Source organism: Salvelinus sp. IW2-2015, linkage group LG19 (assembly GCF_002910315.2).
Source record: "Salvelinus sp. IW2-2015 linkage group LG19, ASM291031v2, whole genome shotgun sequence".
Taxonomy (NCBI): domain Eukaryota; kingdom Metazoa; phylum Chordata; class Actinopteri; order Salmoniformes; family Salmonidae; genus Salvelinus; species Salvelinus sp. IW2-2015.
Window position 1 is genome coordinate 23,729,169 of NC_036859.1, and position 19,212 is coordinate 23,748,380.

Consider the following 19,212-nt stretch of genomic DNA (forward strand, 5'->3'; position numbering starts at 1 on the left):
AAACATAAACAATTAATGAACATGCACCTGTGGAACAGTCGTTAAGACACTAACACCTTACAGACGGTAGGCAATTAAGGTCACAGTTATGAAAACTTAGAGGCCTAAAGAGGCCTTTCTACTGACTCTGAAAAACACCAAAAGATGCCCAGGGTCCCTGCTCATCTGCATGAATGTGCCTTAGGCATGCTGCAAGGAGGCATGAGGACTGCAGATGTGGCCAGGGCAATAAATTGTCCGTACTGCGAGACGCCCAAAAGAGCACTACAGGGAGACAGGATGGACAGCTGATAGTCCTCGCAGTGGCAGACCACGTGTAACACCTGCCCAGGATCGGTACACCAAAACATCACACCTGCGGGACAGGTACAGGATGGCAACAACAACTACCCGAGTTACACCAGGAACGCACAATCTCTCCATCAGTGCTCAGACTGTCCGCAATAGGCTGAGAGAGGCTGGACTGAGGGCTTGTAGGCTTGTTCTAAGGCACGTCCTCACCATACATCACCGGCAACAACGTCGCCTATGGACACAAACCCACCGTCGCTGGACCAGACAGGACTGGCAAAAAGTGCTCTTCAATGACGAGTCACGGTTTTGTCCCACCAGGAGTGATAGTCAGATTGCGTTTATCGTCAAAGGAATGAGCGTTACACAAGGCCTGTACTCTGGAGCAGGATCGATTTGGAGGTGGAGGGTCTGTCATGGTCTGGGGCGGTGTGTCACAGCATCATCGGACTGAGCTTGTTGTCGTTGCAGGCAGGCACTCTCAACACTGTGCATTACAGGGAAGACATCCTCCTCCCTCATGTGGTACCCTTCCTGCAGGCTCATCCTGACATGACCCTCCAGCATGACAATGCCACCAACCATGCTGCTCATTCTGTGCGTGATTTCATGCAAGACAGGAATGTCAATGTTCTGCTATGGCCAGCGAAGAGCCCAGATCTCAATCCCATTGAGCACGTCTGGGACCTGTTGGATTGGAGGGTGAAGGCTAGGGCCATTCCCCCCAGAAATGTCAGAGAACTTGCAGGTGCCTTGGTGGAAGAGTGTGGTAACATCTCACAGCATGAACTGGCAAATCTGGTGCAGTCCACCTCCCAGGTGGCACAGTGGTCCAGTGCTAGCTGTGCCACCAGAGACTCTGGGTTCGAGCCCAGGCTCTGTCGCAGCCGGCCGCGACCGAGAGGCCCATGGGGAGGCACACAATTGGCCTAGCGTCGTCCGGGTTAGGGAGGGTTTGGCCGGTAGGGATATCCTTGTATCATCGCGCATTAGCGACTCCTGTGGCGGGCCGGGCGCAGTGCACGCTGACCAGGTCGCTAGGTGTACGGTGTTTCCTCCGACACATGGTGCGGCTGGCTTCCAGGGTTGGATGTGCGCTTTGTTAAGAAGCAGTGCGGCTTGGTTGGGTTTTGTTTCGGAGGACGCATGGCTCTCAACCTTCGCCTCTCCCGAGTCCGTACGGGAGTTGCAGCGATGAGACAAGACAGTAACTACTAACAATTGGATACCACGAAATTGGGGAGAAAAAGGGGGTAAAAAAAATAAAAACATCTGGTGCAGTCCATGAGGAGAAGATGCACTGCAGTACTTAATGCAGCTGGTGGCCACACCAGATACTGACTGTTACTTTTGATTTTGATCCCTCCTTTGTTCAGGGACACATTATTACATTTTTGTTAGTCACATGTCTGGGGAACTTGTTCAGTTTGTGTCTCAATTGTTGAATCTTATGTTCATACAAATATTTACGTTAAGTTTGCTGAAAATAAAACGCAGTTGACAGTGAGAGGACGTTTCTTTTTTTGCTGAGTTTAGCTAGCCATCCCCATAATGTAAGTTGTTGGGGATAGCTAAAAGTGAAATGAATGCACTTGTGAAGATAAAATAAATACTTTTGAGACCTGGGATTTTTAGGTATGTGCATTATCTTTTTATTGCTTCTTATTATCTAGCTATATCTGGTTGGATCACTGAGTTTCGAATAATAGCCAAAAATCATGTTTGGTAAAACTATAGTTCTTATAACTGGCGAAAAGAACGAACAATATTCCCCAACATCCGTATGTYTTTGGACAGTGACATTATTCAAAGCATAATGTAATTTCTAAACAGTTCATTTAATATGAATAAAAAACACCTTATAGCTGACAGTCTGCACTTTAACCCCATTGTCATTGTATATTTTAAACTCCAATGTGCTGGACTACAGAGCCAAATCAAAAATGTTGTCATTTCCCAAATAATTACAGATTGCACTTTATGTACTGGTTTAAGTTAATTTGTATAAAACCAAAACTGGTCAGGCTATATACATTTTGCCCAGATTGATGCAATCATTTTTTCCACAGAGGAAACCTCCATTAACCTCTCTTGGGTAGGGGGCAGTATTTTCACATCCAGATGAAAAGCGTGRCCAGAGTAAACTTCCTGCTACTCAGGCCCAGATGCTAGGATATGCATATTATTAGTAGATTTGGATAGAAAACACTGACGTTTCTAAAACTGTTTGAATGATGTCTGTGAGTATAACAGAACTCATATGGCAGGCAAAAACCTGAGAGAAATCCAACCAGGAAGTGAGAAATCTGAGGTTTGTAGTTTTTCAACTCTTTGCTTATCCAAGATACAGTGGAAATGGGGTCATATTGCACTCCCTAAGGCTTCCAATAGATGTCAACAGTCTTTAGAACCTTGTTTGAGGGTTCTACTGTGAAGTGGTGGCAAATGAGAGGGGAATGAGTCAGAGGTCTGCCAGAGAGCCACGAGCTGACCAGGCGCGTTCACGTGAGAGAGTTAGCTTGCGTTCCATTGCATTTCTGAAGATAAAAGGAATTCTCCGGTTGGAACATTATTGAAGATTTATGTTAAAAACATCCTAAAGATTGATTCTATACATCGTTTGACATGTTTCTACGGACTGTAACGGAACTTTTTGACTTTATCTGCACCTAGTGATCGCGCGTCATGAATTTTGATTACTGGGCTAAAAGCGCGAACAAAAATGAGGTATTTGGACATAAATGATGGACTTCATCAAACAAAACAAATATTTATTGTGGAACTGGGATTCCTGGGAGTGCATTCTGATGAAGATCAAAGGTAAGTGAATATTTATAATGCCATTTCTGAATTCTGTTGACTACACAACATGGCGGATATCTGTTTGGGTTGGTCTTTGAGCGCTGTACATCGGTTGATTTAGGAGAAGTGGAACTAAAATTCCATGCATAACAGTTGTATCTTTTAGCATTTGTTATTATGAGTATTTCTGTAAATCGATGTGGCTCTCTGCAAAATCACCAGATGTTTTGGAACTACTGAACATAACACGCCAATGTAAACTCATATTTTTGGATATAAATATGAACTTTACCGAACAAAACATACATGTATTGTGTAACATGAAGTCCTATGAGTGTCATCTGATGAAGATCAAAGGTTAGTGATTAATTTTCTCTCTATTTCTGCTTTTTGTGACTCCTCTCTTTGGCTGGAAAAATGGCTGTGTTTTTCTGTGACTTGGCTCTGACCTAACAATCGTTTGGTGTGCTTTCTTCGTAAAGCCTTTTTAAAAATCGGACACTGTMGCTGGATTTACAACAAGTGTATCTTTAAAATGGTGTAAAATACTTGTATGTTTGAGGAATTTTAATTATGGGATTTCTGTTGTTTTGAATTTGGCGCCCTGCAGTTTCACTGGCTGTTAACGAGGTGAGACGCTACCGTCCCACATACCCTAGAGAGGTTAAAGATGACAAACTACAATATGCTCACCTCTGCAACCACAGACAAACAAACCAAGGAACTATCAAACACCTCTTCAACTTGCAAGCAAGCAAAGATGTCTGAGATATTGGCAGTGGGAAGAGCCAGGTGCGTTTCACAGGCAACCGTTGACAAGCTTGTCATTAATTTGATCTGGGAGGGAAAACAGCCATTCTCTGTGGTCGAACAACCAGTTTTTAAAGAGTTGGTAACAACACTGCATCCTCAATGCAAAGTAATCTCCAGACCTACTGTTCGTTCAAGAATACATGAAGCTGCCAATCACATGAAAACAGTTATGACACACCTTGGCAGGGTAAATTATGCTGCCACCACCACATTGTTGAACAGCTCAAAGAAGTTACATCAGGGTCACATGTCACTGGATAGATGAAGAAACTCTGGTGAGAAGTTCTGGCTACAAAAGGTTGTCCAGCTCGTCTTTTGCCAAATGCCATGTGGAATAAAACGGGGCGGTCAACCTTAGCTGCCGAAGTTGTAGAGAATGAGTGCAAACTGCAGTTGATCCGTCCAAATCAAACACGTTGGAACTCAACTTACCTGGCTGTGGAGAGGATCACACATATCATACAAGCGAAGGAGGAGGATGCCATAAGAAATGTGTGAAGATTTAAAAGTGAAAATGTGAGTAGCAATTCTTTGAATGAATGTAATGTTTTCCTATTACAGTAATATTTATTGTCCATGAAATGTTAGAATTCTAAGAGGTATTACATTTACCTTATCTTTCAAGCTGAGTCCGGCAGAAATGTCCTTCTTGAATGAGTACTGCAAAGTGATGAAGCCTTTGGTCTCAGCTTTGAACATTCTACAGTCTGAGACCAACACACATATGGGGTGGCTGCTGGCAGTGATCTTCTTACTAAAAACAAAACTTCAAAAGGCTGGAACCATCCTGCCAAATGTGCCGACACTTAGAGCCATTCAGAACGGTCTCCAAAAGCACTTTGGAGAAATGATGGAGGAGCCACAGCTTATTGCTGCTGCAATCCTTCTGCCAAAGTTCAAGATGTCGTCAGCCGGTATGATTCTTTACTCCATAAGGTTTTAACCTCATTGTCCATTTGATGATGATGATATCTTTTGGTCTGAGTCTTTTCTTTAATTGCTTATGTTTCTTTTTTTTCATTATTTAAGTTTCATTACAGGTGCTGGACAATAACCTTTGCATATAACTATGTTTGGGTACAGCCAGACACGGACTCACCTCAACATTAGAGAATTTGTAAGGTCTGATTGTAATTGAACAACTCCAATCTCAGTATCTGAGAATAACAAGTGTGGAAGTCTGTGTTAGAGCTATTGCAATGCCAATAACATGCTTGTGTTGCCAGTCACATACAACAGAGTTTGCTGAAACATTGAATGTTGTGTTGTCTCCAATGTACAGGTTTGGCGTACCTGAAGAATCATCTTGACACAATCACACAGGACGAGACTGAGCATCTAAGGCAGCATTAATCTGATGAAGATTTCCCCCTCATCACTGACAACCAAATGGTCAGAAGGTACAGGGGAGCTGGATGGGTATCTTGCTAGTCCATCGGACAAAATGGATTTACTTCATTTGTTCCGTACATAAAGAAGTTGTCTCTAAAACTCAACACAGGCCTGCCTGCATCTGCCACCTGTGAGCGGCTTTTTAGCTGTGCTGGAATGCTCTTCACTGCAAAGCGAGCCAGGAGACTCAATTAACTTTAAATATATATATATATTTTTTAAATCAGCTCCTACTGAAACAATGGCAAATTCAGAGAGAAGTGAAATGAGTTGTGTACYATTGGTAGTTCCACCAATATATGCCTTTTGAACATTTGTATACGTGAAGTTGAAGACTTAATATTAAAATCAGCTGTGTTGGTTCTTTTTCTGGTGTTTTATGGAAGCATTACATGTAAACAATATTGCATTTACAGTAGTATATAGAAAATTACTTTTTAATATTCATTTGTGAAGCTTGCACTCAATTGCCACACCCTTTTCACATGAACTTCAGTTCTTGTACAAGGAGAATAAAAATAACCATCAAAATTGAAATAGCAAATTATTTTAGAAATTAGTCACTTTTACTCAGTACTTTTTAAATGTGATACTTTTTACTTTAGTTTTTTAATATTTTATTATTTTTACACCAGTACTTTTACCTCTACTTGATTACAATTTCATTAAAGTAACAGTACTTCTACTTGAGTAGGATTTTACAGTACTCTTTCCACCTGTCTAAATGTAGTCAGTCAGGTTTCAGACCAGGTTATAGCACAAGCACCATCTCTGATGCATCCATGGTTTTAAACGTGGTTAATTCAATTGCATGGATAAAAGGAAATTGTGCTGCCCTCTTCACTGGCCTGTCTAAGGAATTCGATACTGTTGATCACTTATAGCTTATTCAGAGCCTTTCATCAATTGGCCTGAACCAGGCTGTGTGTAGCTGGTTAAAAAAAATCTGGACATAAGGTGTCCCACAGGGATACATTTTTGGTCCAATTCTGTTCACCATTTACATGAACAATATTGGTTTATCTGTAACAAAAAACATTTAAGCTGCACTTGTATGCCGTTGACACTTGTGTATGCTTTTGACCCCACAGTCAACCAGGTTCTTTGAGCTGAAGTCTCCATTCATTGCTTTACAGAAAGTCTTTGTTGAACTGAAATTGGTGCTGAATGCAGATAAAACCAAGTATATGTTGTTTTCCAGAACACTTAAAAATGTATCTGATGATTTAGGCATATGTACTTTGGATGGTGCCCAAATTGATCGTGTCTCAGCTTATAAATATAGATGAAAAGCGATCTTTTAAAAAGCATATTGAAGAGTTAAATAGGTTGTGAATAAAAATGGGCTTATTCTGTAGAAATAGGTCATGCCCCTTGTTAAATAGCAGAAAGCAGGGGTACTCGCAATGCCGCCAGGGGTACACCAGATAAAAATGTGATTCACATTTATTTATATACACACACGTGTGTGTGTATGCATGCATGAATGTATATTTTACTTAACATTTTCAAACTGTACATTTATATTTTCCAACAGGGCTATACATTTGGGTGAGGTCCCCCCTCGCCTGAGAAGCCTCGTTTCACTGCCAAAAAAAACATTAGTGTTCAGCGAAATAACAACAATGTCAAATACAGGTAGCCTTGTCAAATAATTAACATCCAATCACATTAACCGTTACGCTCTCGCGGGAAACCTTCACTCTTTGCGCAGACATTTGGAAACAAAACATGACAAGGCCAAAAAAAACTATACAGACAACGCCTTCATCAAACAACACTGTTTCACGACACATCAGTGACATGGCAGGAGATGTTTTGAAACAATTACATGCGTTACAGCTGGATGAGTCAGATGTGGCGGGCCTGGTACAGCTCCAGGTATATGTCCGTTACGTTTAGGGGGGGGGGGGGGCAAACCAGGACAACATGAGGATATTTAAAAAAAAGTACGGGACAGCTTTGTGACATCAAATGGACTTGTGGTCAAGATGTGTTGATATCTGTACTGATGGTGCAAAAGCCATGACAGGGAGACATAGTGGAGTGGTACCGCGCGTGCAAGCAGTCGTGTACCGAAGTGGCTTCGGGAACTGCAGCATCCACCAAGAGGCTCTTGCTGCCAAGGGAATGCCTGACAGCTTGAAAGAAGTTTTGGACACTACAGTGAAAATGGTTAACTTTGTTAAAGCAAGGCCCCTGAACTCGCATTTTCTGCATTATGCAATGATATGGGAAGCGACCAAGTAAGGCTTTTACAACATACAGAAGTGCGCTGGTTATCAACGGGCAAAGTATTGACACTTTTTTTTTTTTTAATTAAGAGACGAGCCTAAAGTTTTTACTGACCATAATTGTCACTTGTCTGACCGCTTGCATGATGAGTTTCTCACACGACTGGCCTATCTGGGTGATATTTTTTCCTCGCCTGAATGATCTGAATCTAGGATTACAGGGACACTCTGCAACTATATTCGATGTTCGGGACAAAATTGAGGCGATGATTAAGAAGTTGGAACTCTTTTCTGTCTGGATTCGTTATCCCTTTCATGCCCTGCCTCCAGTCCACGATATCTGAACAAGAGAGCCTCATCGAAATTGCAACAAGTGGGTCTGTAAAAACTGATTTTAAAAATCAGAAGCCATGGACAGATTTCTGGATTGGGCTGCATGCAGTTTCTTGGCAAATCGCGCTGTTAAGACAGTGATGCCCTTTGCAACCACGTACTTATGTGAGACTGGATTCTCGGTCCTCACTAGCATGAAAACTAAATACAGGCACAGACTGTGTGGGAAATTATTTAAGACAGACTCTCCAATACAACCCAACGTTGCAGAGTTATGTGCATCCTTTCAAGCACACCCTTCTCATTAACCTGTGGTGAGTTATTCACAATTTGATGAACAAATAAGGTTTTATATGTAAAATGGCTTAATAAAGAGCAAAATGATTTATTATTATTAGTGCCCGTGTCCTATAAGAGCTCTTTGTCACTTCCCACGAACKGGGTTGTGACAAACTCACTCATTCTTATGTTTAATAAATGTATCGTATAGTGTGTGTGTGTGGCAGGCTTACAATGACGGCAAAAAACAACATTTGAGAGTGAGCTGACCCTGGTACGCAGATGGAGGTCGAATGTTTGAAGGGTGTACGGGGGACTATAAAAAGTTTGGGAACCACTGACCTATATGAATGCAGTTGCCAATACATTAAAGCCTATAGATGCAGCTCTATCATAGTTCCACTTTATTAAAAGGGTAGTGCGCGCTAACAGCCCTAACAACTTGCAGATATTTGAAAGTCAAAAATCAAATTCCCAGTTCATGCTACAAAACTAACTTTATAAACACTTTTAAAAATAGGTTCTACTTGACTCAAGATTCCATGATGGCAGAATAGATGGATGCAGTTCAACGCACGTTAATACAATTTTCCAATACATTTCTTGGTAGCCCAAAAATATATACTATCAGGTTGTAAATCACAGCTGGCCTGGTACATTGTTGCTGCCTCCCACCCAGTCGCGGATGCACTGTTGGTTTCAATGACAAAATGGACGAATGAAACTAAGGCCGAGATTGATTTTATTGACAAACTAGCAAGGCAATAATCACAAGTCAGTTATAAATGGCTAATAAGCTACCATATTCTATTTATCTAGCAAGCTAAAAACCCAGAGGCCTAACATTAGCTAGCTCCTGGGAGGATGTCATGTCATCGAAGGAGTGGGTGAGTTCTCCCCCCCCCGCTCATTTTATTTTCCGTGGCTACAGCTAGAGATGCAGGTGTCACTTGGTTAGCAAGGAAGAAATGTGAATCGCTTTTCTAGCTAGCTATTCTAAACTTGATRGACTGTTCTGCAGTTAGCATCTCTTGCATTCGTAAATTCACCCTGGAAATCTACTCCGATTCCAGAGCACTCTTGTCTGAGTGTGCCAGAGCGCAAAATAACTGATTAATATAGGAATGCGCAAAACCCGCTGAATATGACCGGTGTCGGTAAACGTTGGCAAAAAAAGTCATTGCCAGTGTTGCCAGCAGCACAGTTAGTCACTATTGCTCTAGATAACATGTAGATAGATACAGCCTAACCAACTCTGCTAGAGCGAGTAAAATGGTCAGAGTGAGGGGTTCAAGTGTGGGACAGAATGGGACAGATGCAACATAATATACAATCGCTTGATTCTGCTGGCAAAGGTTTTCATTTTTAAAACTCAGAAAACCAAATGTTAAATATTGTATTCTTTCAAAAATAACTTTTAAACACTTATACACTAGAAGGATTGATTTTAATTTAAAATGTGTTAAATTGAGACGTCACACAATACCCTATTAATGTCAAAGTGGAAWTATCCTTTTAGACATTCTTTACTAATTTAAAAATAAAAAGCTAAAATGTCTTGAGTCTAAGTATTAAACCCCTTTGTTATGGCAAGCCTAAATAAGTTCAGGAGTAAAAATGTGCTTATTTGCTGTAATAATAGTGCTTTAATGTGTTTGTTTGTGTTTTTTTTTTTACTACCTCCTCTCTGTACCCCACACATACAATTATGTGTAATGTCCCACAGTTGAGCAGTGAATTTCAAACACAGATTCAACCCCAAAGACCAGGGAGGTTTTCCAATGCCTCACAAAGAGCACCTATGGATAAAGTTACTAATTATACTTTGGTTTTTGTTTCAATACACCCAGTCACTACAAAGATACAGGCGTCCTTCCTAACTCAGTTGCCGGAGAGGAAGGAAACTGCTCAGGGATTTCACCGTAAGGTCAATGGTGACTTTYAAAACAGAGTTATGGCTGTGATAGGACTGACGATGGATCAATCATTGTAATTACTCCACAATACTAACCTAAATGACAGTGAAAAGAAGTAAGCCTATACAGAATACAAATATTCCAAAACATGGATCATGTTTGCAAAAAGGCACTAAAACTGCTAGGGAAAAAAACAACTTTGTCCTGAATAAAAAGCATTATGTTTTGGGCAAATCCACTACAACACATCACTGAATACCACTCCATGTTTTTAAGCGGGGTGGCTGCATCATGTTATGAGTATGCTTGTCATCAGCAAGGACTAGGGAGTTTTTTAGGGTAAAAAGAAACTGAATAAAACTAAGCACATCCTAGAGGAAAACCTGGTCAGTCTGCTTTCCAACAGACACTGGGAGACAAATCCCCCTTTCAGCAGGACAATAACCTAAATCACAAGGCCAAATATACACAAGTTGTTTACCAAGACGAAATTGAATGTTCCTTAGTGGCCTAGTTACAGTTTTGACTTAAATCGYCTTGAAAGTCTATGGCAAGACTTAAATTGAATGCATTTCAATTAACAGGTGTGCCTTAAGTTAATTTGTGGAATTTCTTTCCTTAATGCGTTTGAGCCAATCAGTTGTGTTGTGACAAGTTAAGGGTGGCATACAGAAGATGGCCCTATTTGGTAAAAGACCAAGTCCATATTATGGCAAGAATGGCTCACATGAGCAAAGAGCAACGACATTCCATTACTTTTAGGACATGAAGGTCAGTCAATGCGGAAAATTTCAAGAACGTTTCTTCAAGTGCAGTTTTACCAAGAAGGAGAGTGTTGGAGTGCTGCATCAGATGACCTGGACTCCATAATCACCGACCTCAACCCAATTGAGATGGGTTGGGATGAGTTGGACCGCGGAGTGAAGGAATAGCAGCCAACAAGTGCTCAGCATATGTGGTACTCCTTCAAGACTGTTGGAAAAGCATTCCAGGTGAAGCTGGTTGAGAGAATGGCAAGAGTGTGTAAAGCTGTCAAGGCAAAGGGTGGCTACTTTGAAGAATCTCAAATATATTTTGATTTGTTTAACCCTTTTTTTTTTTTTTTTATTCTACATGATATCATAGTTTTGATGTCTTCAATATTCTACAATGTAAAAACCCTTGAATGAGTAGGCGTGTCCAAACTTGACTGGTACTGTGTTTCATTGACAACTAAGGGTGCGTTTGTATATTGCCTCCAGTGGGTCGTTCATAAATTCTGAGTATTTTGCTCGCTGATCGCGCAGCGCACACACTGCACTATTGGACACTGGACACTCTGGCCGATGAGTAGTGTTGATTACATTTACATTTACATTTACGTCATTTAGCAGACGCTCTTATCCAGAGCGACTTACAAATTGGAAAGTTCATACATATTCATCCTGGTCCCCCCGTGGGGAATGAACCCACAACCCTGGCGTTGCAAGCGCCATGCTCTACCAACTGAGCCACACGGGACCACGCGTTCCTCACAACGCGTTCCCCACGCGTTGATCCAAGCGTTCCTCACAACGGCAGTCAAGCACCCAAGCTAACTGTCCTGAAGTTGGCTACTTGCAGACACAATTCAATTTATTTAATTTTTAAAAACATTTTATTTAACTAGGCAAGTCAGTTAAGAACAAATTCATATTTTCAATGCCGGCCTAGGAACAGTGGGTTAACTGCCTTGTTCAGGGGCAGAACGACAGATTTTTTTACCTTGTCAGCTCGGGGATTTGATCTTGCAGCCTTTCGGTTACTAGTCCAACGCTCTAACTACTAGGCTACAAGCCCCATCCTTTTTCCTCCAAACATAACGATGGTCATTACGGCCAAACAGTTCCATTTTTGTTTCATCAGACCAGAGGACATTTCTCCAAAAAGTACAATCTTTGTCCCCATGTGCATCTGCAAACCATAGTCTGGCTTTTTATGGCAGTTTTSGAGCCGTGGCTTCTTCCTTGCTGAGCGGCCTTTCAGGTTATGTCGATATAGGACTCGTTTTACTGTGGATATAGTTACTTTTGTACCCGTTTCCTCCAGCATCTTCACCAGGTCCTTTGCTGTTGTTCTGGGATTGATTTGCACTTTTTGCACCAAAGTACGTTCATCTCTAGGAGACAGAACGCGTCCCCTTCCTGAACGGTATAACGGCTGCGTGGTCCCATGGTGCTTATACTTGCATACTATTGTTTGTACAGATGAACGTGGTACCTTCAGACATTTGGAAATTGCTCCCAAGGATGAACCAGACTTGGAGGTCTACAATTTTCTTTCTGTGGTCTTGGCTGATTTCTTTTGATATTCCCATGATGTCAAGCAAAAAGGCACTGAGTGAAGGTAGGCCTTGAAATAAATCCACATGTACACCTCCAATTGACTCAAATGATGTCAATTAGCCTATCAGAAGCTTCTAAAGCCATGACATAATTTTCTGGAATTTTCCAAGCTGTTTAAAGGCACAGTCAACTTAGTGTATGTAAACTTCTGACCCACTGTAATTGTGATACAGTGAATTACAAGTGAAATAATCTGTCTGTAAATAATTGTTGGGAAAATGACTTGTGTCATACACAAAGTAGATGTCCTATCCGACTTCCCAAAACTATAGTTTGTTAACAAGAAATGTGTGGAGCGGTTGAAAAACGAGTTAATGACTCCAACCTAAGTGTATGTAAACTTCTGACTTCAACTGTATAATACAGTAGGCCGTCTCTCTCCCTCTCTCCTAGTTTCCTCTGAGTCTTACATCACATTGCTCATCATTATATAATCCAGTCAGTGAATAACAGCCCGCTTTTCATTATCATCAAGAAGAGTGTCTCATCTGATCTTCCACTGTGTGTGCGCGCGTCTGATCGGCTGTTGTCTGCCCTTCAAGCACAGACACACACACAACGCAGCTGACTGAAATACCCGCGCAGTCCTACTCGCTCACACACATGAAATGTACATTAAGTGTGGTATTTTGAAAAAAGCAAGTGATTGCTGTGAAGGAGGAATGTGTGTGCTTACAATGGAGGGGAATTAACTCAATATTAGAAAGGGTCAATAAAGTCAAATAAAGCCTTACCCTGCTCTTTTATTTGACGAATCTGCTTCACAGTTTCTTTCAAGATTGCACATTTGTCAGGCTTGACATTGAAGTTGTCAATGTCGTTGATGTTTGCAAAGATCAACTCCGCCAGTTCTTCAATGTATTTGTTTTCATGCTCCCGGTTTGGTTTTTCCGTGCTCCGCTTGGGGCTGTGGAGACAGAGACCGAGGTAAGACAACCGGCAACCCAGGGCACGTGAACAACACTGATTAGGAAAAATACTTTCACAGCAATACGTGTGGTGTCTTTTATTCAAAACTTAAGCAAGCAATATAGATAGCCTATACTTTAGATTAATAGACGGCAAGAAAAAAAACATGTCATTCTGTATTCTGTCATTGTAGAGAATAGGGTGCCATCATGCAAAGTGCAATTATTTTGATCATGTTCTGATCAAAACTAGTGCACTAAATAGTGAATAGGGTGCCATTTTGAACGGCGACATGCTCTCCGTATGACCGGTGTATAACCTGACTGCTGAATGACCTTCTAGAGCTTTGCATCGGAAAGGGATCCGTAACTAAGGTTGTGTTGAGGCGTAGGTGTGCGCGCACATATTGGAGAGGGATCTGTAAGAGCCCTAATCAAAAGTTGTGCACTATATAGAGGGAATAGGGTGCCATTTGGGACGCATACTATGGTTGTGTGTGTGTGTGTGTGTGTGTGTGTGTGTTCTCGACAGCTGATCTTACCTGGGCCCCAGGAGGTCCGGGCCACATTCTTTCCGCTTCAGAGACTCTCCCCTGGCAGCAGGGTCGGGGGTGTTGTCCCCCGCACTACTCATCTTCAGCAAATATCACCAACTACAGAAAGAGAGAGGAGAAGACACCATTAAGGCTCAAGCCTGACGAAGACCTTCAGGTTGAAACGTTGCAATAAACCGCTGGAGCATTAATCAGTATACGGGTATCTACCAATATTTTATCCATACATTTTTTCTACCCTAGCACCTGCACGTTCCTGGATGTCTGTACAATACATTTGAAACCAGATACATTTTAGGACAATGAGCGACCCAGAGACTAGCTACATCATTTAATTACTTGCTACTTATTCTTAGTGCAGTTTCAAAAAATACGGCTGTCGGTTAAGTAAGCATTTCACTGTAAGGTCTACACCTGTTCTATTCGGCACGTGACTAATAAAATTTGATCATGCCGTTAAAATTGAATTGCAGATATGTTGTGGATCATAATTGTACTAACAAAATGTGTTGACAGCAGCTAGTGAACCTATGAGAGACTGAGATGGGTGTTAAATCATGACTGTCAGCCACAGATCTAGTACACGGCATCCCACAATAAGCTACGTTGTGTGGGAAGGCTAATTGTAAGAGGTGTCAATGTTTACCTCAACATAAGGCAATTTGTGTGGCTGTGTTATAGCATGGGCTTCGGTTTAACACGTCTCATCAAATCCAGGCAGAAGGTGATAGACCCGAGAGTATGGCCACCTTGTGTTTCTGCTCCATTTGCAGCCGAGGTACCCCTCCCCCCCACTAGTCTGTTTGTCCAAGACCCTTCACCGGTCAATGCTCTGTTTGTCATTTATAGAAGTAATGCCGCATTTCCCCCAGTGTTTTACCCAAAATGCTCAGCTTCCATCTACCCGGGCCGGCAACCGTATCTCACTGGGCCATGGCTCTGGTGGATCTGCTTTCACTTGAGGCCAAAGCCAGGCCACTGGTTCTGTTCAGCCTGCATTTACATAACAATGGCTGACTGTGACTTTTAACACCTTCTCACAAAGCAACTGTTTTGATTATGCAGAGGTTGTTGATTCTGCTCTTCACAAGTCCTCACTGTCAGCTCTAGCTATGGAAACAATTTCCCTAGTATAGTATATACACTGGTGTTACAGTCAAAAAGCAGCATAAGAGCGCCTCTAAAAGGGTGTATTACCAGGCCAGACCGAACAATATTGGAGACTTCACCCTGCATGGATCCCACATTGCACTCAATTCCCTTTATAGTACAGTACTTTGACCAGGGCTCTGGTCAAAAGCAGTGCACTTTAAAGGGAATAGGGTGCAATTTGGGACACAGCACCTTAGTAGCCCAAACAGAGCTCTTTCCTTGTGCCCAGTATGTGTGGATGGCAACTAGGCTGACATTCAGGTCCTGCATTGGCTGATACTTGAAAAGTAACAATAAGAGACCTGTCAACAACAAGGGGCTGTGAACTATTGGTTTGTTCAGATCTCCACTTGCTTTTGCTGAAGCAGTAGCTATTCTCCTTGGAGTCCACACAAATACATGAAACAACAGTGGTACACAGAGACAAGAACAGTCACGCAAATAACGCTTAAAAACAGAGGATAATCACAACTGATCTGAATAGACAGATTCGTGGCCTCATTCAAAATGGAACTGCTTTAGCCAGAACGATGGTTGTAAGCAAAAAGCATCACAGATTTCTGACTAACTTGTGAAAATACAATCCTACGGTGATCTGTATCTACCCGGAGGACAATTTAAATAAATTAATCATAATAAATGCCCCAATTCCTGAATAAATATAAATAAAAACAGCAAAAGCATATTATGTAGTGAGGTTTCATTACATATGCGACAGTGTGGCCACCTAGCTCGTCTTTAGGGCAGTGGTGGTGTCAGCTAGCCTAGCGTTGAGCTGATCTGCTGGTGGAGCAGCAGAATAAATTACTAACAGGCCAGCACCTGATCATTACATAACACACAGCCTGGACCTGCCACTGAGCAGATGAGAGGAGTAGAGGGCCGGCTGGAGCAAATCTCCCTGCTCATCTAAATGAATAATCAGCCCACAGATCCTTACTGAGAGTACAGTGGCCCCATTCGATCAGGAGGATGAGAGGGAGGAGGGGAGTAGGAGGAGGAGCGGGGAGAGGAGGAAGGAAGGAAAGAGGATGAGGAGTGGGAGCAGGAGGAGTCTCAATCTACTTCTCTCATGTATGCATGGTTAGCAAATTTATACAGGAAGGAATCATTAGGGCTAATCACTTGATCAGTTAAATGAGAGAGAGAGCTCATCAAAGCTCTCATGAAACGAAACAGATCATACAATCATCTTGAGACGCTGTCAACTGATTGGGTATGTATGTATGTATGTATGTAAAGCTGTACTGTAGGCATTAGATAACAGTGAGAATATTGAAGACATCAGCCACCGTCCCATTTAGATTGTAGCACTTTCCATGATGCTGAGAAAAGTAGCTTGCCAAACTTTTGAGTTTAAAGTCAGAGCAGGTGTTTGGGAGAATATAATATTATGTAATAGAACGCTATATAGCCTACCCTGTGAAACAGCCTCTGATCCTGATGAAGAGACAACAAGAGATGCCCTCCTAAAGGTAATGGTAGTACAATACAACAGAGGCATGGTCACACATGACTCAGTAAACAGAGACGTATAGGTCCTGGTCAAAAGTAGTGCACCACACAGGGAATAGCGTGCCATTTGGGACGCAGCCCATTGTAAACAGCCTGCTATTTGACTGGCTGCTTGCTCTAAATGCATAGACAGAGCCTACATCCTCATTCCATTACAAGGTAGCAGCTCAATGCATTCAGAAGTTACAAATCATTTCAGAATGTTGGCCATTCAGCCATTTCCACCACTGAGTAAAATAGCACACTATGGCCTTTGACTATTGTGATTTGGAGCAAGGTCTTCCAACTTATAATACTTTTTCACATTAAAAAAAGGGCAAAAGCCCTTTAAAAATGGTCTGATAACGTAGGAGTAACCTTAAGCCGGGATTCAATCCGATTGTGGGTTGTAGACGATGCAGCTTTTAATGGCAAATGTAGACACATTTGCAGAGATTTAGTGACATCTTCTTACTCCTCCTCGAAATGCAATGGAGGAAATGGGTCTTTATGACGCCTTACATGCTGACTACACCAGGCAAGCGCATCTCATGCATATCGATTTTACCCACTCACACRAGACACGATCAATACACGCAGGTTGAAATATCAAAACAAACTCTAAACCAACTATATTAATTTGGGGACAGGTCGAAAGCATTAAAACATGTATGGCAATTTAGCTAGCTAGCTTGCTGTTGCTAGCTAATTTGTCCAGGAATATAAACATTGGGTTGTTATTTTACCTAAAATGCACAAGGTCCTCTACTCCGATAATTAATCCACAGATAAAAGGGTAAACTGAGTTTGTTTCTAGTAATCTCTCCTCCTTCAGGATTGTTCTTTGGAATTTATATTACAGTTGGCAACCAACTTTAAGGTGCAACTGGACCTCAGTTCATCTTTCAATAACCCACATGGGTATACGCTCCTAACGCAGATGCTCGTTGACGCACTCGAGCAGTGTGGATGCAATGATTGAATAACACGTGTACATTTATTTTGCAATGCTCGCGCACGTAACGCAACCGGTGTGGCCAGCACATTAGTCTTCCAATTTCCACAGGTCCATAACACGTGAGGGAAAGTAGGCGTAAGACTCTAAAAATGTCCTTAATTAAAAAAAAAAATAGTATGAATGTTTTAGGCATGCTGCACAAGACGATTAAAACAATTGTAATTATTTTATGGTTGAAAATAACACACTACATGACAAGTGATTCTCCCAAAAGCAGAACAGTGGTTTGTGTTTTGATCAGGAAGATAATCCCGCTAGGAAGCAGTGATCAATCCAACTGTTCATTATTTAAATGGCTCAGTTGATCTCTGAACTGTTTTCTTCTCTCTGACGAAATTGTTTTTAAATGGTTTTACTTTTGAGGCACTTGGCTCTAATTTCATTAGCATTGGATTGGAAGGAGAAGATGCTGGGGTGTTAGCATTTTGTGGTAGGCTTCATCACTGTTAATTCATCAAGAGTGTGCCTGCCTCGAGCGGTGATGGAACAATCTGTCCCAGCATGCTTTCTGTGAGGTCACCACCCTCCTGGGAGCTGAGAATGGGGCCACATCGGATCAACGCCATGATGTCATAATCAGATGTAACTGCTCTCTTCATCATCATCATCCTCCCTGGAGAGTCAAGTGCTTTGACAAGAGTATCAAGGCTGGCCAGCACAACCAAATATAGGAATATATAAATCAAAATATTTCTGATCACATAGGCCTGATTGCTTTCCTGCGTAACTGAGTTCAGAAGAGCCTTARTGAGGATGTTGAGATACCACGCATGCAGACTGACATGACGTGGACCCTCTTAGTCAGTGAGATATATCAATCAGTTCGACTGTTGGAAGATGTCTAAGCCTGTACAGAGACGGAGGTCTAAGCCTGTATAAAACCTCACGGTAACAGGGCTGAAGCCCTCCCATCAGACATATACACTGGGTATTAAATCTTTAGTGTACATGCAGATTAGGAGCCTTCATTTTTCTGTAGCTACGTATGTTTGTGCGCAATCTCTGTTTGCAGCTGTTGTTTATCCTGTAACCTCTTCGCTGTCTGGGAGACAAAAGACATATGGACCAAAATAGACTAACACACACAGCCCAACACCACCACATTGGGTTGGCTAAAACAATGAAAATGTTCTTACTTTTTCAATTACTCTTGAAAACTAGCCCTTGGTGGGCTAAAAGATCCTAATAAACAAAACCAAATTAAATACTGTGGTTTTTCCATTGTCACGCGAGTCAATTCCTAAACTGTAAATGACAAAAAGGGACAACTAACTCAACTCGCTGCTGCTCTGTTCTTTATTCTTACTCTTATTATCCATCCTGATGCCTAGCCACTTTACCCTGCCTTTATGTACATCTTTTTTTATTTTGTGTTATTGACTGTACGTTTGTTTATTCCATGTGTAACTCTGTGTTGTTGTCTGTGTCGCACTGCTTTGCTTCATCTTGGCCAGGTCGCAGTTGTGAATGAGAACTTGTTCTCAACTGGCCTACCTGGTTAAATAAAAGGTGAAATATAAATAAATAAACAAATACCTTGTACCCCTGCACATTGATCTGATACTGGTGCGGCCAGGGAAGCAGCAGACTAAAATAATCAATTCAACGAGACGTCGGATGAGAGCTGGAGCCAGCCATTATCAGGCTGATCCCTCAGGTCAAA

General features: G+C 41.8%; 1 protein-coding gene across 6 annotated transcripts in view; it reads right to left on the bottom strand.

Annotated features, from left to right (window-relative positions):
• Window positions 1-19,212, bottom strand: part of LOC111979184 (nuclear receptor coactivator 2) — a 70,995-nt gene that overhangs the window by 41,933 nt on the left and 9,850 nt on the right. For all 6 annotated transcript variants that reach the window (XM_024009538.2, XM_024009542.2, XM_024009540.2 and 3 more), the window contains 2 exons: window positions 13,874-13,984; window positions 13,158-13,330 (listed from right to left, as the gene is read on the bottom strand). In XM_024009538.2, coding sequence (XP_023865306.1) covers window positions 13,158-13,330; window positions 13,874-13,965 — 265 coding nt within the window. In that variant the 5' untranslated portion in view covers window positions 13,966-13,984. The remainder of the gene's footprint in view (window positions 1-13,157; window positions 13,331-13,873; window positions 13,985-19,212) is intronic.